The sequence below is a fragment of the Ambystoma mexicanum genome, chromosome 7p (assembly GCF_040938575.1).
Source record: "Ambystoma mexicanum isolate Mex_15411 chromosome 7p, UKY_AmexF1_1, whole genome shotgun sequence".
In the NCBI taxonomy this organism is placed as follows: domain Eukaryota; kingdom Metazoa; phylum Chordata; class Amphibia; order Caudata; family Ambystomatidae; genus Ambystoma; species Ambystoma mexicanum.
In genome coordinates, this window is record NC_090939.1 from 67,735,907 (window position 1) to 67,757,752 (window position 21,846).

Sequence of the window (21,846 nt, forward strand, 5' to 3'; positions counted from 1 at the left end):
CAATAACTCCTCTAGCTGTGCTTTTGAAATCTCCGAATTGTGGTCGACACCTTGATTATGTGACACTGTGTTGGGTTAACAAAGTTCTTTTGGTTGCTACCAGATACATATTAAGAGCTTGGAAAACCAGGAAAAAACTGTGTGTTGAGGAATGGCTAATAAATGTACAACTTCTTTCGAGCCCCGAGTGGGTCAAATTTGGTAAACTGCATAGAGAGGATGCCTACAAGGAACAATGGAGACTGTTTAATGAGTTCTAAGAATAATACTTTGCTAGGGTGTATATGATATTGTTTCAAATTTTTATGGTGGGGGGGTCTGTTATGGGTGTTGGTGTTTGTCATGTCCTGTGTCTATGTCAGATTAATTTATAACTCTGATAATATGTCATCAATTTGCTATTTACTAATCAGATGGTCTATTGTTGATTCATTTATTGTTTAATTTGTTAATTTTTATCCTGGAAATGATAATTATTTTATATGCTGAATTTATTACTTATGCATTGCTTTATTGGTATGTTACTGTTGTTGGAAAAGTAAATAAAGAGCATAAAAAAATTAGGCACATGGTATGCATCATGTGTTTGTTAATTACTGTCACTAAATGTTTTCATATACCGATGCCATTTTCGAGAAAAAAAAACGGTTTAAACCGTAGTCGCCATAATTTCTGCATTTAAAATTAAAATGCATGAACTAGTTGCACATGCACTTCTTTAATTTCGTAAAGTAAAAAGTTTTGACCCCGCGTTAGTCCAGTGTGCGGATCCCACAGCTCCTGCTGCACCCGCTGCAAGCGGGCCGGGACGTGATCCCATGCAGCCCCCTGACGTTCTGGGTCCAAAGGTATCATCCCATCAGTGCCAGGGCCTGCAAACCTGCTACGGTGAATGCGTAGCCAACGCAGTCGCCGCAGCTTTCCCTGCAGGATCCTGCAACGCTGATAGCGCAACTTTGCTAGCCTCGGCCCGTAGGCGTGTAAGAACTCTGCATAAACTACGCCGTTGCCGCAGCTTTCACTGCAGAATCCTGCAACGCTGATAGCGCAACTTTGCTAGCCTCGGCCCATCGGCGTAAGAACTCTGCGCAAGGTACGCCTTTGCCGCAGCTTTCAATGCAGAATCCTGCAACGCTGATAGCGCATCTTTGCTAGCCTCGGCTCGTCGGCGTGTAAGAACTCTGCGTAAGGTACGCCGTTGGCGCAGCGTCCTAGGCCGCAGTTGCCCTTGGCAGTCCACGTGAGCCGCTCCTCCGAAGCTCTCCACCATGCAGGCCGCCCTCCGTGTCCTGGCTCCCCGGGCCCTCCCGTCGCTGGGACCCCTCAGTTCCTGCAGGCCTCGGGCGCTGCACTGCACGGCCAGCTGCGCCGGGGCCCGCGTGGCTGTTGTGAGTATCTGAGGCTCTCCCCCCCGTGCCGTGTCCCCACTTTTCCTGAATACTCTGCTCGCCTCTCTCCCCTTCACTTCCGGGTCACGCCTCCCTGACTCCCAGGTGTTCCCTCCTCGCTTATAGCTTCTGGCTTTGGCCGCTGCCACCCCCTTCTGGCCCCTCCCTCGCTGGAAACACAGCGCCTTCCCACCTCCTTCCCCCAACTTTCATTCTCCTGTTCAATTGCCCCCCCTCACGGGTCGAAGGGCACAAATAGTGGTTGAACCATGTTCCCAGCCACCCCCAACTGACCCCATTCACACCCCTCACAATACAAACCTCATACCTGTTTCCTCGGGCCTGGCCTTTCTCCCACTCCACTCCCCACTTGTGTTTTACATGACCACTGTTACTTTCAGCCATTAACCATCCAGCCCCAGCTTTATGCACCCTCATCTTTCTAATCATCCCCACAGCTTCCAGGTTTATGCACCCTCCCCTTTCTAATAATCTCCCACCTCCCCTAGTTTCAGGTTTATGCTCCATCCCATTTTAATAATCTACCATTCACCCCCTAGTTTGCAGGTTTATGCCCCCTCCCCTTTCTAATAATATTTTATTCACACCTCTTACGGACACGCAAACACTAAAGCCACCCCTCCCATCCTCCCTCCCTCCCACCCATTATATACACACACATAGCAGGGCCAGCAGCAATTTCACATTAATTGGTTGCTTAAATGCAAGAGGCACGATGGTCACTGCAGGGACAGGGCTAAGGGAGTAGGCGTTATGTCCCAAGCAAGCTATTGAAATAAACAACAGCAAGCCAGCAGCTGCAAGATAGCTCAATGGGTTGTGACATTAGAGCCGATACAGCAGGGCGGGGGTTGGATCCTCGGAAAAGGGGTAGCAAAACACAAAAGCGCCCCTTGCCTGCCATCCAGGAACGGTACTGAGTGTGAGAAAGAAGGGATCAATAGAGGAATGTCATAACCTTTTAGTTCCCGCCCACTTGGACCTCTGATCATCCTCGTAATCTACCCTGCTGCAGTATCCCACTGTCCATGTTCCCCAAACTCTTCTTCAGACTGTCTTTGTAGGCCCTCGTGCCTCCCTAATGTCCCTGTCCTTCCACTACATCTGCACCGTCCCACCCGCACTATCTTCCTCCCCACTGCCCATGTTCCCTACTACTCCTTGCTCTATTGTTTTGTTTATACTGCCTTTGTCGTGCCATTGGTTTCCCTACTTCGTGATAAAGTTCGCAGATGGTAACACCCAGTGCTTTAAATGAGGGACGGTGGAAAGAAGTGCATGTACTCAGCAAGCTACGAAACTGGACATTCCGGTGCAGCACTTTTGGCGCCAGTTTTTTTGGCACGGCACCGTGGGCACAGGTCCGTTTTAGGCACACCATGTTGTTTGCAGGCAATGCCCAGTGAGATTAAATCATGTGCCAGGGGGCACAAACTTTGGTAAAGCAGTGTATCTGAGATCATTTCACACAAACTTGCAGTTTGTTGTTATGCATTATGTTAAGAAAGTTTGAATATCTGTATTAAATAAGACTTTCTTTTTTTGCGTTTCAAAACTAGCAGATATCATAGCTGTAATCTAGGCTTTAGAAGGAAGTTTTATTGCTCACTTTCATTGCTTAATAAGAAATAACTGGAGCTGTGTGCGAGTTTTCAGTCAAAAACGTTCCCCACCACAACTCTTAATTACTTAACATTTACATATTAGAATAGGCACTGCTAATAACAAAAAAAATCTTTAAAAAGTAATTTCCCAGACTTTCCAAACCAATCATTGCTCCTTAAAAGGACGCCAATGGTTACAGGTGAAGGCCACTTAGCGAAACAGTGTTCCGTGCCTAGAGTGGTGAGAGCAGAGTAGCAGCATGTTTGTCTCTCCTTTTGTTCTGCAGGGTAAGGGTGGGTGGGCGGTGGGTGGGCCCTGAAAGAGACATTATGGGTGGGTGGCTGAAGGAGACATTATGGGCACTGCAGGTGATGGAGAGAGGAGGAGAGCAAGGACACTGCTTTTCCCAGCAAAGGCTGCAGAAACTTAATCCTTAAAGTTGCGATAAAGTGAAATTAAAAGCTTTCATTTTCACCTCGCGACCTAGTTGAGCACTGGTACTCTCTTTCAGGCATTGAGAAGTGCAGGTACTCAAATGCTCAAAAATAATAAGTGCAGGTACTGTGGCCGGGTAGAACCGGCCCATTTAAAGCACTGGTAACATCAATGTCTCATGGATTACTGCTTCAGTCTCAGGGACAGAGGCAACTGACTCCTCAGACACCCAAGTTTCTTCAAATACATTGTAAAAGTATAACCTTAGTAGGTTTATCTATGATCTCACTATGCAACAAGCCAGGCAAAGTGAAGTTCAGTATAATGGGCTTTGATTGGCAAACAACGAAAACCACAATTCTAGATTCACAATTGTACAAATCTGCCTGTTCTACCTGGAACTGGCAAGCTGATATGGAAGGTTATCTGATTAAATGCCCGAGCAAGAGGTTGCGTAGTGACTTCATGCACTTTCGCTTTAATGTCTTGTCTACTAAATAAGTACAATGCATTAGAAATCGTACAATTGAAGGTGATCGATGGTGCAGGTACTGCAAGACTGTTGATGTTGTTGAAACTCTCCAGCACATTTTATTGGTTTGCCCCTGTTTAAAGACTCAGAGGATAAAGTACTTCTCAAAATGTGCAGTGTCTATACATGAAGTGCAAAGAGACTTCATATGGTACAGAATGCTGCACGATAATTGCATAAGTTTAAAAATATCTGTGACAACTTTTTTGAGAAATGTTTGTGACTTGAGTTAACCTGGGTAAAAGATTTTACTTGTCTTGATTTACGCAGATCTGGATCTGAGGAAAATTTTCTCATCTGTGTTTTTCTTTTATTCTGAAAACATAATGTAAGTTTACTATGATATGAACATTTTGATACAAAAAAGGATTAACTTGTATTCAAAGTTTGGTACTTTTATGCATTCTTTTTTTAAACTTTTTTTTTCTGTACAATCAATGTTTGATAAATCTTGTGATATTGTATATTGTATTTTGTGATATTGTAAAGGTTTGTAAATAAACCAAAGCAATAAATAAAAAAAAATAACCTTTACAAACCCAACAATACCTTTGGTCCCCCTTATCGCTTGGTAAACCCATCAGTCTCTTTTTTTTTTAATGGGTCATTATATACGCATGACACATAGAATGTTAGGAGCTGCATATTTTGTGCCATTAGATGTCGTTTTCTAGGGGAGTGAGATGTTTTGCCTCGGGCATAGTAACACACAAGCAAAGAGAATACTAGAAAGATCTAAGCAAGCCTTGTCAGTTTGTTGGCGGGGGTCTACTGCTGGCTGTCAAGGACTAAGAGGAAGCTTGCCTTTCAGATAGTCATCACACCGCGCATACTGTCTAAAACACCCTATAGTGTGTGGGCGCTAGATGTGATGTGTAAATTCCCTCCCGATAGCCTTGGGTACATGTAGACAAAAAGTGCAGGGTTCAACTAAAGATCTGCAGCTAAGCACAAGAAGGCCACATTTTTATCTGTGTGCGCCAATAAATACACCAGCAGAAAAGCACTGCAGTGGCTACTGAGCGTTTAATTATAGATATTGGTCGGTGTCTCCGTTTTAAAAACAGTCTCTTGTTTTGGGGAACAATTGCAGAAATCAATAACTTATGGTGCTCTCCACGTACCATTTGCTGGTTTCATCAGCTGTGTACGCTGTTCAAGCATTCCTCAGCATAGTTTAACTGTGTGCTACATAAGGTAGTCAAATGATTTGCTTGTGTAATCTTCTGGACATCTGTTCCTCCAATACCTCTCAAACCAGCACATCTGAAAGATGCAGTACATTGACCCCGCTTCTACGTGTAGTCCTACATCATTCTTGTGTAGTATCCAAACTTTATATCAAGAGACAAAACATTCTCTCCATTTGTGTAATAGTCAAGTTGATGGAGGAGGCATGGCCCTGCTATTCACCGCCATTGCGGGTCAGATAGCACAACGTGCTAAGCGTTTGCCCGTGATATCTGTGCACGGCCTGCTGTGGCAGGCTCGAATCCCGGCATGGTCAACTCAGCCTTTCATTCTTCCGAGGTTGATAAATTAAGTACCACTCTGTTGGATAATAATGTCTTCTGTTATTTCAGCGCTCTGAGACCTATGGGTGTGTAGTGTTATATAAGAAATACGTTATTATTATTATTATTGAATATGGGGCATGCTGGAAACACAAGAGAGAGGTGTAGTGTAAAACCTCAAACCCTTTTATAGGCCATGATCTATGCCCTAGGGAACAACTCCCACTGTTTTCTCAATGTTCGGCTCCTTCTCAAAAGTCTGATATTGGAAAGACAGGGGTGGGCAAGTTGTAGATCATTAATGTCTAAGAATATTTTTGTATGATGCATGTACTGTAAATGCAATCTGTGTGCCATGCTATGCATAAGGTGCCATGTACTCTGCTGACCCAGTAAATGTTTAACACAAACTTGTACATCACATGATACCTGGAGGGGAACTACAACCCTGAGTTAGCCCGACTGGCCCTGGAGAGGCTTACCTCCTTACTCTTGGATCGCCCCTCCAAGGTCGAACTTGGTCCCTTTCTTTCCGCCACCTCTCTCTACCTGTGGCGTACCCCAGGGCTCTATCCTCTCACCCTGGTGTTTCAACCGCTACTTGGCCCCTCTGGCCCACCTGATCTCCCCCTTCTCTAACTTTCAGTGTTATGCAGATGACAATCGGCTTTCCTTGAGGGTCCCCCCAGCCTCCTCTCCTCTCTTGCTCATTCCTGACTGTCTATCTGTGATTCAGGATTGGTGCACATCCAACAATCTCTGCCTTAATGCCAGTAAGACAGAGATTCTTCTCATTGGGACCCCAACCCCTGCTTTCTCTCTCTCACTCAGGCTGTCCGCCTTGGTCCCTCTTCCTGTGAGGCTAAAAGCCTTGGTGTCATCTTCGACTTTTCTCTCTTTCTCTCCTCACATCTCGGACGTTGCCAAGAAGTCCCATCACCAGCTGCACCTCCTCAAAGGGACTCTTCCCTTTGTCACGTTCCCCCAGAAGATCACTGTCTCCAGAACCCTGGTTCTCTCTAGGCTGGACTACTGCAACAGCCTCTTTCTCAATCTGTCTTCCACTACTCTCCACCCTCTGCAACTAATCCAGAATAGGACTGCACGACTTATCCTTGTCCTCAAGCCCACAAGACAGTATCTCTCCAGCCCTGAAATCTCTGCACTGGCTTCTGGTGCTGCAATTATCAAGTTCAAGACCCTTTGCATTGTCCACAAGGCTTTCTGGGGCCGGGCCTGCACTACATCCAACTCTCTCTTCCAAAATACCTTCCTTCTCAAGCCCTTCGCTCAGTTACCTCCAACTCTCTTAAGGGTTAGACGCTTCTCCAGGCAGAGGGTAGGGGGTAGATCTCTCTCCTCTGCAGGTGCCTCCCCCTGGAATGGCGTCCTTGCCCTTCTCAAACCTGAGCCAGACCACCTGAAGTTCCGGAAGCACTCAAAACTTTCCTCTTCTCTGCTTTCTCTCTCTCCCTCCCCTGCTGACCTACATGTCTGCTGTACCGACTGGTTGCTTGGCTACCCTCAGAGTCTCACTGGGTACCAGGCTCTTTCTTGACCAGTCACCCTTGCACTGCCTCCGTGCCTACCACGCACTTAGGGGCTGTAACTTTAACCCTACAGTCCCTTGTTCTCATTGCACTACCCAGAACCGCACTGCCCTGGCTGCACTTACTCAGAGCATTGCTGCCCTGTTTTCCCTTCCCGCTCCCTTGCATCCCCAGCCCCTTTCCCCTTGCACTTCTCGTTCTTGCACTTGCACGATGTGAAGGAGGCAAGGCCTAGTAAGATTGTTTGTCTTGTCCTCCCTCTGTCTTCCCTCCCTTGTCTTGTCGCACCTAGAAACACTTGTGTACAGGCACGTTATAAATGGCTTATATCATACTGCCAGCTGGTGCCACTTGCCCTCTTCATGAGGACCCGGTTCCGTGGTGCCAAGATACAAAATCCATTGTTGCTTTCATCCTTTTTGGAGCTTGTATTTGTTCAATTACCGTCCACGTAAAGTCATTTGGACTGTGTACCTTTGTCCTTCCTATTACGACTACAAGAGTGATGTTCCCCTATCCAGATTTTGATCTGTCTGCTGGTCATGCCCATATCGCGAAGTTTGCAGGGACGAGATGTAAAATAAATGACATGGGTTATGGTACAATAAAGTTCCTCTATTTCCATGCATTGGTATCCCCAAATCAATCTCCTTGGTCCCCTTTGTGAGTGGCGTGACAAATCTAGAGAATTCGTCCCTTCTCCCCAAGGGGGAGACAACCCTTCTGAGACTAGGGTTGTGAGTCCACTATGCAGAATACTCCCCAGGGGACAGGGCAAGCAGGATCTGAGGGTGACCCCCACCTTAGGGGACAGGAACTTCCCAAGCAAAGATATTTCTATACCTCTCTATTGAATCGCCAATCTCTGCAGGATGCGTGGCAGCAGAACCTTGTAATAATATACAGGGTACTTTAAATGGGTTTGGCTTTGTTTCTGACTCTTGTTTGTGTGATGCCACGTTAGAGGTGTGGTGGGTGGAGAGCCCGTGGAATGTTGCTGAGCCCAGGCGAGAGGTAGAGAGAACTGAGCGACTGAGAGGAACAAGTAAGGAGACAAACAGACGCCAAAGACTGGTACCCGACCGACTGGAGAAACCAAGAGCGGCAACCCGACCGAGAGGAAGTCAGACCGGGGGTTCTGCCACCGGAACCTAGGCCTCCTTCCCTGCGATGCCTCACCGCAAGCAAACAAGTATGCAGCTGTGGACTGGAAGCTGGTGGAGGGCGGACTCCTACTGTAGGAGCCCATGCAGGGCTAATGCCGTGAAGAGCCTAGGAGAGGCCGAAGCTGCTAAAAACCCACAAGGGGTTACAAGTGAGTATGCTCTGGAAAGGGGAGAATCTTGAGAGTCAAAAAACCCACAAGGGGCCCAGAATGAGAATACCCCAGGGGGAGTGAAAGACAACGACGAAGCTAGCAAGGGGCTAATACCTTGAAAGGCCTGTGAGGGGCAAAACTGAAAACAACCTGTCTGGGGCTTACAAGTATGACTATCCTAAAAAGGGGAAAACTAAGAGAATGTATATACCCAAGAAGGGGCACAAATAAGGAAGTTCCAGTGGGGAGTAGAGCTCATAATAGAAGTTTGAATACAGAGAATCAACAAGCCTATTAGAAACGGACACAATCTCCACAGGAGAAGATAGCAAACCATAAAGCCAGAGGCCTGGAGGGCACGATAGTTCAAGCAGAACTATAAGTGACGAGCTGAGTAAAGCATTACATTCTCCAGAACTAGAGACTTACTTTGAGGAGCGAGTGCAGAAAGACACTGAATACCTATAATCAGTAATTGCACGAGAGTGTTGACAATGAATGGGACAATTTTCATGGGGAGCCCGAGCCACCTATTATCCAGGAACAAGAACAGAAACCCAAGGATTACAGTTTTTTGCTTAACAGGCCGTATCTGTGTTAGAGGAGACCAATGGGAAAACTGGGTGGGGGTCAGAAAGCAGCCACCCCGTGGACAGTATAGTGGACATAACTTACTGAGGCTAGTTACATTGTTGAGTTTTAGTGGTAGGGCTAGCATAGGACAGAATAGGTTTGGACAGAGGACAGAATTTATGTGAGACATCTTGGCATGCACTTACTTTTGGTTGATGATAGGGAACCTCGTCGTAGACATAACGCTAGTTCCGATTTTCTTTTCTTTAATAAACACCCTTGAAACATGTCTTCTTGTCCGACTTCTATGTTCGAGTTACCACAGTGGGAAAACACATTTTCCATATGCCACATTTGCCAGCCAGTAAGATAGCTCAGTGGGTTGAGCACTCGCTGCTGTGATCTGTGTGTGATCCGTAGGGGCCACGTTTGAATCTGAGCATGGCCAACTCAGCCTTTCATCCTTCAGCGGTCATTAAATGAGAACCAGCTTTGGTTGGGTGATTTTATGTAAATTTTCATCATTATATGGGGTCTGTCTGGTTGGGGTCGGGGTCTCATAGAGTGTTGGCTGTGATCATAAAGCGAGTCGTATGTCCCAATTTCTAAAGCTACTCTTTTTAATCTTTTTTGTGAGAGGTGAAAAGGATAATACGCATGTTAGTATGTCTGTGTCATTGTTCCTCGTAGACGCTTAACATGACTGCTCTCGGAATCAATATTACCCTTTGTGTATGTGTTCTTCACTAATCTTGGATTCCCCTGTTAACATAGGAATTGTGCCGAGTGTCGATTGTTGATTAAATCCCTGAGTAATTGAACAATTGCATCTAAATCATGAAAAATGACCAAGGTGTACATTTCCCCTTATTCTTCTTGTATATTGTATGCCCCGGGAGGATAGCACAGCGGCAAAGTGTTCGCCTTGGAAGCAAGATGACACAAAGCAACACAGGTTCGATCCCCATGTCCGCGCTTAGAAACCTCTGGGTATTTAAGCATTATAAATACGCAACTAACACAAAAAGAAAACAATTACGCAAACAAACAATTCCTGTAACAGCGCCTCGATGCCCGCTGGCTGTGTGAGCGCATTAAAAATGCAAATAAAGAAATATTCGTTGCTACTGTACTACAGAAGAGAGTTACGGTCTGAGGGTTCGAAATTAAGATCTGGTTAGCAGAAGCTAAAACCAGTTCCTGGGTGTAGGGCATCAGCCAGTAGGCAGGAGCTAGCAGTGGGGACCCAGGAGCGAGTTACCAGGGCACCTCAAATCTAATTCCATATGAGATGAACACTTCTACTTGTTTCCATTACGAATGGTTCATTATGTTTGAATGTGCACTAGATGTGTCCTAATTCTTCTTTATTAGCATTCTCAAATACTGACATGTATTGTCATGTATACATGTTTGTAAGGCACCAATTGCCTTGGGAGCCAAAAGTAGCTCCTGGTTTCAAGCGAATCAGGCTCTCCTAGGCTAGAAGCAGGAGCTTAAAAGCTCCAAGTTCCCCTCAATTTTGAACCCTGGATCTGGTGGGTTTTCTGTATACTATTGTCAATAATTGACTATTTGTTGACTGGATTAGTAGGTTCAGAAAATATACATGAGTTGTACTCTGGGTGCATGTGAAATTAAGAAACCTCTTGTTCTGTTGGTTCAGCCATTCATGAAATACCGCCATTAGAGTCTCAGAGCCACCCAGATCATCAGTACATTGAGGTGTGCAAAATTTCAAGTCGTAAGCCACTAGCCACAGGAGGCTGACAAGGTGGTATCATTTTGGCTGTAGCCATTTATTCAAATAAAGAAAATAACCTCTCCCTATTTCTAGAGGGGTTTTCTCTACAGAATAACTCAGGTGCTCGTCAGTATGTAAGTCAAAAACCAATATACCATCCTCTGCCTAAACCAACTACTCCATCCCTAGCACTAAGAAATAAACCAAGAAGAAACGGGTTCAATGAACCTCTTAGCCAAGCCACCAGGAGAATGGCTTGCTTCTCCTGGTGAAACAATCCAGTCTTAGGTTGACTTAACAGCAGTCTCTTGTATCAGGATCGGAGTTACCAAATATACGTAGATCAGGAGAAGTACTCCCTTCTCCTGGTCTATCTGGAAGAGCTTTGAAGACTGTTCCTTGATAGTCCTTTGTACAAGTCTTTAGAATTCTCTATACTTCCTCCCAAGGATTTGCGAACAACAGAGTTAAGTCTTAATCAACTATTCTTCTTATTGATGGCACTTTGTCAGCACTTTTTATATCTTGATGATTGGGGAGATTACTCCCTGACAGTTCTTTGTCTTTTGGTATCTTTGACATAGACATAAGTTGGGTTTCCCACTATAACAAGGGAGTTCACTCCCGAGGCACTCTTGAGATTTATGGTTTCTCGTGTCACCACTGTGATGAGGGCGATCACTCCAGAGGAATACTTGATTTTTCGGGCTCCCTGGACCCCATCCGGCCTTCCTGTTGTATCTTCACTGGGAAGTGCTACCGGGGTCTCAGGTTACTGTTCGTTCTGCACACGTTTGCGCGTATTCCTGCTTTCCACCTCTTTGGTCTGTACGGCTCACCGGAGCCATTGCTGCAGCGGTCCCAGCGTGTTTTATGGACCAAACGGTAATGATTTCGGCAGCGCAGGTTTGAATTTTCCGGGCCCTGCAGGGTGGATGCCAGCTTCCCTGGCTACTCTGCCTGCTCCCGAACACACTTAGTCCTTCCTCTGTCTTTACTGTATACTGCTGAGCCCCCCCCCCAGCGTAGCGTCTGTGTTTGTCGTCAATACCTTTTGAAGTTATCTTCCTGCCTCCTAGTGTCCACCTCGTCGCAGTTCTTTGGTAATCTCTTTTACTATTGTTGTTCATCTCAGTCCTATCTGGTCTTACAGATGCGATAGTAAAGGCTTCACAATAACACACATTAGTAGTTTCAGGTTGGGAGGAAGGAATAGTCAATGGGGTCATGACTTTTGGGGACAAGGGTTTAGGGAGTTCTTTTACGGGACAGGAGTCCTTATCCCCATGAGGGGAGTCTCACCCTATGAGGTCCTCTGTCTTTTTTACCACCCCTAGGGGGACTATTGGGTAGCAGCCTCCCCTTTCTAGCCTCAGAGGGAAGTCTTCTCTCTTGGGAGAAGTGACGAGATCCTGTGAATAGTCCCACAACACACAAGTCACTTGCCTTATCTGTGAAAGAAGGTTGGTGGATGACACGAGCGCACCCACACCTAAACCTTCACACTAATGTAGTAGTGATATCAATAAACATGACAAGTACATATTATCACAATCCAGTTATGAAACCAAACAATATGTTTTATTCACTTTCTCATTTTTGTTTTTGGCGAATTTCTGTGGCAAAGTGCCACAAAGCTCCCTAAACCATTGTTGCAGAAGAGAGAGAGAGGAAATGGGGTTGTGAAGCATAGCAACGGGCAATGCCATGGCATAGAACTGCCAAATCATTGAAAGTTGTATAGCTCAATGGCAACGCGCTCATCTTGGAAGCAAGACGACACAGAGCAACAGAGGTTCGAATCCCCAGTCTGCGCTTACAAGTGTGTTATAAAAAAACGATTATAATTATAATCTTTTTTTTCAAACTCTGCAGCTCTTCTACCCAATGAGAATTTCCCTAATAATATTTGCTACAATCATCAGCTGTGTAAGAATCGAGTCAGGTTCTAGGCTTTCCATTTCCCAGCTGTGAAGTGATTTCATATTTGGCTAGTTTGGGCTATTTTCAAACATTTGGTTTATTTTGGGCTAATACTGGCAGCAGATCTTTTTTCTTTTTGTCCTCCTGAGGCTGCCTTTCTACCCCCATTTACCCCACACCCACTCTTCCACCGTCCACCCTCTTTACATGTCTTGGTTGGGTTTTGTTTGGAGTATTTTGGGCTCCGTTTGACAAGTCCGCCCGAGGCTGCATTGTTTTTCATGTTTTTTGCCCCCAACCAACTACCAACACTGACCCCCTAATCTCTCTAACCCCACCCCTACCCACACCCTTTCATACTACTGCCAGACACCCATCTCTCTCTACCCCATCCACTCTCTATCTGACATTACAATTTTCTGTTTGGAATATAGATTTGTATGAATGCCCTTATTAAGGCCATAGAATGTGTATAGGTGAATTGATGTTTTTTTTAAAGAAACTGAGTGTTGTTTGGTACAAGAAATAATAAAAAAACGTGTGTTTTATAATGAACAATAAAGTCAAAATACCAATCGAATATTTGAACCATTGTGTTGTGACATAGATAGCCTTGATCATTGATAGATTTTTTTTGTGAGTATTAACCTGGAGGATCAAGGCTCACCAGGTACACTTGATATATAACTCTTGAGTATTCTCCAGGCATCCACGACCCCAAGGTCTGACATACCTCTCTGTATCACATGGGCAGCCTTAGTAAGATGCCGAGTGCTATGCCCAGACAAATCAAGTTATTATCTAATATTGTGTTGAATTTGCCTTCCCCAACAAGATTGATATCAAGGGGTACAATGCCAGCAGGTCAATTATGCCAGAGTAGAACTCAGGATCGTCCACATTTGGCCCATAAATGTTCATCAATACCACTTTGTGTCCCATCAATGTACCACATAGTAGCACATAGCGTCCCAGGGAGTCCAAATGTGCCTTCCTATGTGTGTATTGTAGTGACTTGTGGATTAAGGTCATCACTCCCTCACATTGAGTAGAATATGTTGTGGAATACCTATGTGCGCCTCAGTTCCTGGCAAAGCTCTCGAGCCAGAGACTACTGCATGCGTTTCTTACAAAAACAAGATGCAGGCTTTGTGTCGCTCCACATACAGTTAAAGTCTCCACATTTTGACTGGATTCCCCAATCCTCGTACATTCCAACTCATGCATCGAACTGTCTCAACACCCCATCAGGCCAGCATGCAACTTGGGTATTGTGTACACATATCGGGCCTGTACTGAGCATTTCAAGAGAATTGCCATTGGATAACATTGCACATTGATAACAGTAGCACACGTCAAGCACATTTTTGATTTTTCACCCAAAACTCCCTGACCCCTCTCTCGACCAGAGGAGTATGTAACTCACTCCCATCAACCCAAAAACAATTGCAACTCTGCATGGGGGAAGAGGGGTGTTTGTCGGCTATAGCCCGGTCAACAACACATCCATGACGCTATATATCTTAAACATGTTTCAAGGTGTGTAATGTGGATTCAAAAATTTGTCAAATGGGAATTTTATGACAACAGTGATAAACAAAGCAACTGTGTTGAGTATGTAGGTGCAGTCTGCAACAACAACTAAATCATGCAGCGTTCACCATATTTCAATGAACATTGATCGGTAAGCTTTCCTGGGTAACATGGGCAGCTCAGTATTCACTCAGCCAGGGGAGCGTTCATCCAGAAACCTCATGGCATCCTCAGGTATGGTGAAGCAGTATACCTTGCCTCCATGTTCGATTCGCAGCTTAGCTGGGTATAGCATAGCGTACTTTACACCTTGGTCACGAAGATGCTTCTTTACAGCCATGAAGGATTTTCGCTCCTGTTGCACCGCGATAGAGAAATCTAGGTATAGGTGAATCTTGTTGGAGCCTAACAGTAGCTTGCCCTTAGCTCTTGCAGCCCGTAGTATCGCATCTCTGTCATGATAGTTCAGCACACAGGTTATTATCGGGCTAGGCAGGGCTCCTGGTTTGGGGGCAAGAGCCCGGTGAGCGCATTCAATTGCAAATTGTGTGTATAGTTTAGGGGCCTCCAGTAAGGTTAAGAAGGTTTGTTCCACAAAGTCTTCCATGGGCCCATCAATGTTATCCTCTGGAATGTCTATTATCCGCAGATTATTGCGTCTTGATTGGGATTCCAAGTCATCATTCTTCTTGCCAATATTAAGCACTTGCTTTGAGAGTGAGGTGACATCTGCTCTCAGTTCCATGATTTCATCCTCTGCCGTTCCCACACTAGTTTCTGCTTCAGAGATGCAAAGGTCAGTTTCCTCCATACGGGACATTATAGAGCTGATCGTACCACTCATATCATCAAGCTTGGTGTTTATAGCAGTGAACCCCTTGCACATGTACTCCATTATGCGATGCAATTCGCTGGACTCTCCCTGTTCAACATATCTCCTGTGGTGCCTCCCGCTCCATCAGCAGGTTTAGGTGCTGTTTTGGCAAGCATGTTAATGGAGCTTTGTTTCTGCCCCGCGCCTTTAGTCATATCTGCGTTTCACTGTAGTGCCTCTGCAAACACAATGCAGAGGGGAGGAAGGGAACAGCACCACCAACAACAATTGCACACAGTAGTGTCTCACTGTGCGGTGCGGTTGATGGCTGGATTACTGATTGATCAATAGCAGGGGGGCACAGGAACACACACGGGCCGACACTGGTACACGTGGGTATGACAATGCAGGCCTGTAGGGTGATGTGTGTCCACACATGGTATTTGACTCTTCCAAACCAATGGTAACGTGGCTCCCCCACAGCAGTGTCTGATTGGTTGAATATGGCCCTCAATCTGGTGCTTCCTGAGTGGGAGCACCAGGCGTACAGTGTAATAGTCTGCAACACACTTGTCGCGTACCACATTGCTTCGGCAGTCTCCCACAATAGACAAGCTTGTTCTGCTACGGATCCCTGGTTCTTACTCTTCTGGAGTAACAGAGGTGGCTACTCTTCTCACAGTCTTTGGGGGATGGGCAGGGAGCCACAAATCGAGCCATGTGTTTGCCGCTTAGATCAGCAGCAGCGTTCACCGCATTCTCGCCGCCCCTGGTGGGCCGTAGTAGCAGAGCACCCACTGGGTCACGGCGGGAGAGGTGGAACAAGTCGCGGTTCTGCAGTGCGTGCCAAGCTGCCCGCTCAGCTACGCATCACCGGCTCAGTAATTATCAGCGAAGCAGAATCAGCATGCCACCAAAAGTTAAAGTTGCTGGTAGCGTTCTAATGCAAAGCCGTTCAGCCACAGCATAGTATGAATTGGTGTCAATGTGCACCCCAGACAATTAGTTATTGGCCGTGTGAAGACCTCGGGCTGTGGATCTCCTCTTTCAGGTGGCCATCCTCTGCCGTGCGCAACAGCTGCCCCACCCCCAAGATCCCTTAGTTTCTGATTACTTTCTATTTTTCAGTGCACAAACTGCCTCTTTTTTACAAGGGATTGCTGTCTGTGGGGTATTGCTGACTAGAGAGATCAGGATCTCAGTCTTGTCAGTGTGTAGTTCAAGGTTGTTTTTTTATCATCCATCTATGTTCTACTTGAATGAAGCAGCTGGTGAGGGTGGTGTATGTGCGTTTGAAGGTTGCCATTTTGAAAATGATTTGAGTATCGCCTGCATAGATGTAGTAGGTTAGACCATACATTTTGATGAGTCTCATGGATTGGACCTTGTATATGTTGAAGAGCAGAGGGGATTGGCTTGATCCTTGTGGTACTCCACAGGTTATGGTTCTTGACTTTGATCTGTAGGGTAGTTTCCAGGTTGCTTCTGTACTGACTGTAATGAGTGACCTCATATTGTATAGCAGAGTGTTGCCCAGTCCTGCTTCCTGGAGTCTCCTGATGAAGAATGTGTGTTTACTGTGCAAAGTGCTGTTGAGGGTCCAAAACTGTGAGATACGAGCAGAGGGTTATATGACCTTGTCCAAGATCTCTTACATCTGGGATACTCTTACCACCTCTCCCTTCTGCCGCCTTCGTCTTTCCCCCTCTTCCGTCCTTTGCATTTGCCACCTAGAGTTTTTCTCTCCAACTTATACCACTGAATTCACACCAATCCTGAGGACAGCTAAGCCTCATTTGTACCTCTTTTGACCCAAGTACCCTGTAGATGGTGAAGAAACGTTCACCCCTCTACTGCTCCTATCTCTGTTCTCTCTTTAATTTCTCCATCCCACAGGATGTTTCCTTTCTGCTTCAAGGTAGCTACTGTCCTACCAATCCTAAGGAAGACGGTGGCTGCCCCCAACAATCCCGCCAGATATTAGCCTCTATCTCTGCTTCCTCACTATTCAAAATACCTGAAAGGCTTACCTTCAGCAGGCTCTTCACTTACCTTAATGTTGATGACCATAGTGACCCACTCCAAGCCAGATTCCTGAGCCAGCATTCTACTGAAACATCTGTCACCCATGTCTCCAATTTTCTGACCTCTGCTCATCACTGTAAGATCTCCTCTATCTTTCTGGGTGTCTCTCCGGCCTCTGATACTGTGGAGCACCCCTCTCATTTGGATCCTGCTAACCTTGAAATCCAGCGTACCTCCCTCAACTTGATTGCCTTCTACTCCTTATAATTTTTTCTCCATCTTGTGTAACAGGCTGACTCTGATCGGACCTCTAACCCTGTCATTGTCTCCCAAGGCTCCATCCTTGGACCTTTCCACTTCATCCTTTGCACCTCATCTCTCAGAAAACATGTCTGCTCGGAGGGGCGCTGTTGCGCACGACCAAGATGGCCGCCTGATGTGAGAGCTCCGACCTGACAGAAATCCGAACTACATTTGAATCCTGTTTCGGAGCCCCCAGCGGATAGTGGAGTCGAGCAGAAGGTGCACCTTGACCCAGTCCACACCCGACTGAAATCCTGAGAGCGACGGACTAAAACTCACAGAGATATCGGCGTTGGCATGGTGTGCGGGAGAGGGCCCGGGAGGTGGCCGCGGAGGACATCCGGCTGGTCTGCGCCCCGTGCCGCTGACGCTCTGGCCTGAGAGACATAGAGAGGTGGGACTCATGGGCCATGGTCGCGGTGTCGGACCCGTGGACACTGTGGAGCGACTGGTGTGACCCCCCCTAGGGCCCCGTACGCGTGGCTGTGCGAAAAAGTGTTGCTGACTCGTGGGCCCTGCTCCGGACCGGAAACGAGGTTTTGACCGGGTGTGCCCGGTGGGACCCTGCCTTCGCAGTTATTGAGACCATCCTGTTGGGCGAGAGCTGGAGCTCCCTGCCGCGGCACGGCGGGTGCTGGAAAGTGAGCCATCGTGGGACGGCGTGATGTCCTGTCCTCCCCGACCGAGGAATCGACTACATTTTCTGGCCTGTAGCGGGGCGCGCCACGCGTGCTACATTCCCTGCAAGTTGGCGGGACGGTGAGTTGGGCGCCGTTCGACGGCTGCGGTGCAGCTCTTTTCTACGCATGAGCGGTCGAATTATCAGGCTACCGCTGATACCTGAACGTTGATGGCTCCATGAAACACTGTTCTTGCGATACCCAGGCCTGAGCGAGCCCGCTTGACAAACAATATCCTACGCGGCACAGGCGGCCTGCCTCCGCAGTAAAGTCACACAGATTCCACTGCCCCTGTCGGGCTGTGGTGGGATACTGGCAGGTGTGGCGAACATGGGCAACACTAGGAACCAGGATAAGGCGGCTGAAGGGGCGACGGGGAAAAAGAAAGGCCCGATGGATTCGTACACCAGTAGCCAGGCAGCTGGCCACGAGCCGGATGTCTACAGCGTCAACGGCGGAGCCTGGCGTGGAAGGCGGCGACAGGGTTGATCGCCTTACCACGATAGTGCAGAATGGCTTCCTATCCCTGAATGTGAAACTAGATGACATTGTCAACACCATAGGAGCGCTGAAAACCAGAGTTGACAAAGAGAGCCTTAGAATCACCGAGGCTGAAGACAGAATTGGTACAAGCGAAGACACTATTGCGCGACACGATCGCGACATAGCGCAGCCTAAGGCGGGCATGAACGCACTGCAAAGTAAATGCGAAGACCTAGAATCCAGATCCCGAAGGAACAATATTCGGATTGTGGGGGTTTCTGAAAAGTTCGGGAAAGGCGCCATGGAACAGCAAGTGGAAAACCTACTTAAGACTCTTTTTGGAACAGAATCCTTTCAAGCCAATTCCTGGTTGAGCGAGCACATCGCACTCTAGCCCCCGCGCCGAAGCATGGAGCCCCGCCGCGTACTATCATCGCCAGACTGTTGAATTACAGAGACAGAGATGCGATACTTAGGAAGGCCAGAGAAATTGGGACACTACAATATGAGGAGAACTGCATACATATCTATCCGGACTTTGCTGCGGGAGTACAGGCCAACAGGAGATCATATGAGCCGGTCAAACTGCTACTGAGGGCGCGTCAGGTCCCGTATGCGCTGATATTCCCGGCCAAGATGCGAATCCAGTATGGAGGAAGAGCACACTTTTTTGAGACTCTGTCTCCCTCTCTGGCGTATATGGAAGCAACTATACCCCTACCACCTAGAGGCCGTGGACCAGACCAGAGCGGAAGATCCCTCCGGGAGGGGGAGACCGGGGTGCTGTCGATTGAACTTGGTTGCGCACATATCCTATGCAGCTGCTTTGTCTATGTTTAAAGGGATTCTGCTCCCACTGGGGGCTCTGAGTAACCTTCGAAGCGGGTCGTGAGCCCGTTCTGGTGGCCTCGTGACGACAACGTGGCACCCACAGGAAAAGTTCCAAAAAAAGTTAAGGGTACATCGTCAAGTTGGGGTGGATGATGTGGGTGGAGGGTGGAGTTGGGGAAGTCTGGAAGTTACAGACTGTTATTGCTGCCAGGGCATGTTTGGGACCTGGGATTTAGATTGGTTTAATTTCAGTTCCAGGTTGGTTGAAATCAGGTCTGGCGGGTGCACGATGCGGCCACAGCAGATAAACACAAGACATGGTGGAAGCAATGGCACAGCATGGATTCTATATATGGGGAAATAGGTGACGGGGTGAAGATAACTTTATTGTCTTGGAATGTCCGAGGGCTAAACAACCCGATGAAAGCCAGAAAGGTAGGAAATTATGTCACCAGACATGGTCCTCAAATCCTAATGCTCCAGGAGACACACGCCCAGGGAGCGGTTAACCGAAACATAATGGCTAAATGGGGCAAGCTACGTTATTATACAGAATACCAGGGGGGTCATAACACTCATACATCCTGCGCTGGGATTCCGTACTGAGGGGCACGAGGCCGATCCAATGGGAAGATATGTGTAGGTGTGGGGGGAAATGGCCGGCAGACGAGTAACCCTGGTTAACACCTACGGCCCTAACATAGATGACCCGGATTTCTATCTGAAAATATTCGACACTCTCAACAAACATGACACAGCAATCATTATATGGGGCGGCGATTTTAATGTTGCACTCGACCCCATGTTGGATAGGTCAACCAGCGTAGTGAGGGCTCCCACGAAAACAGCGACAACCCTGAACCAACTCCTCCCACAGTTGTCACTGATAGACGCTTGGCGGGTGCTGCACCCGGATGATAGACAATACACATATTACTCAACAGTGCATGACAGTGAGTCGCGTATGGACTACTGGTTCATATCCTCTGACATTTCGAATACGCTGCGACACTGCGCGATCCTTCCCCGCACGCTGTCCGATCACTCTCCTGTCTTATTGAGCCTCGTTTTCCAAGATGTTCCCAGACAGGCCAGAAGGTGGAGAATGCCGGGGGGACTGTTGGGAGATGCAAACATGGCCGAGTCACTACATGAAGAGATAACCAACTTCTTTGTAGACAATCTGGGGACGGTAGACCGGATATCCAAGGTCTGGGAAACCTTTAAGGTTTGGGTTAGAGGGATCCTTATGTCCAAATCAACAGGACTCTTGAAGGGGGTGAGACGGGACCTCGAAGTGGTGGAACGGGAACTGAAAGAGTTGGAGGAGATATACAGCCGCACCCATGATAGGGACACCCTTGCTGGAATTCATAGACTTCTTAGGACCTTTGACAATTTAACCACGAGGAAGGTACGATACATTGCGACCCCCATGCGGGCACGTCGCTATGGGGAGGGGAATAAGACGGGGAAAATGCTGGCCAACCTGCTTCGAAATGAAACAAATAACGTCCCAATAGCCGCTATTCAAACAGCTCCAACTGTAATGGTCACAAGCGATAAAGGTATCAACGATGAATTTGTTGAATATTACAAAACACTCTACACGAATAGAGATCGGAAAACCCCCACTGAGACAAAAGAATACCTGGCCTCACTCGGTCTCCCGACGCTCCCAGAGGAAAATAGATTGGCTTTGGAGCTACCTGTCACAATAGAAGAGATCACTGAAGCCATCAAGGATCTCACGTCGGGTAAAGCTCTGGGTTCTGATGGACTGGGGGGCGAATTTTATAAGGAGTTCCATGAGGAGCTGGCCCCTATTCTACTCAGAACCTGGGAGGAGGCCCTCGAACAGCACAAATTGCCCCCTACAATGAGGGAAGCTATTGTTACGGTGCTTCTCAAGCCCAGATGCCCACCCCAGGATATGTCCTCTTACAGACTCCTCTCGCTCATAAATACCGACGCAAACATTTTCGCGAAGGTCATGGCCAATCGTATGTTACCCATGGTTCCAGCACTGGTCCATCCGGACCAAAATGGGTTTATTCCCGCTAAACCTCCGTAGGCTGTTTGGAATCATGGAACAAATCGACTCGGGCGGGCAGGCGGTTGCGGTGTCCCTCGACGCCGAGAAAGCATTTGATTCGGTCTCATGGGAGTACCTCTTCTCGGTGCTGGAGGCTTTCGGGGTGGGACCCAATTTTATCAGATATGTCCGCCTACTCTACACAAAGCCGGGGGCGAGAGTATACACTAACAGAACCATGTCTGACATGTTCGAACTGGGAAGGGGCACAAGACAGGGATGCCCGTTCTCGCCAATCCTATTTGCTCTTACAATAGAGCCCATGGCTGCTGCAGTCCGATTGCGCCATAAAGATAAAGGCATAGTTATGAAGGGCTCCAATCAGCTGATTTCGCTTTATGCGGACGACACACTGTTATATATCCGTGAACCTGACAAAAACCTTGCGCCTATAATGGCAGATATACACGAATTTGCTGATTACTCTGGTTACACTGTGAATAGTTCTAAGTAGGAAATCTTCCCACTCACCCCTTGCA

General features: G+C 47.2%; 1 protein-coding gene across 1 annotated transcript in view; it reads left to right on the forward strand.

The window, feature by feature from the left end:
• Positions 1–1,167: 1,167 nt before the first annotated feature.
• LOC138525697 (glutamine amidotransferase-like class 1 domain-containing protein 3, mitochondrial) overlaps positions 1,168–21,846 on the forward strand; it is a 341,329-nt gene continuing 320,650 nt past the window's right edge. The window contains exon 1 of the mRNA XM_069635791.1: positions 1,168–1,388. Coding sequence (XP_069491892.1) covers positions 1,269–1,388 — 120 coding nt within the window. The 5' untranslated portion in view covers positions 1,168–1,268. The remainder of the gene's footprint in view (positions 1,389–21,846) is intronic.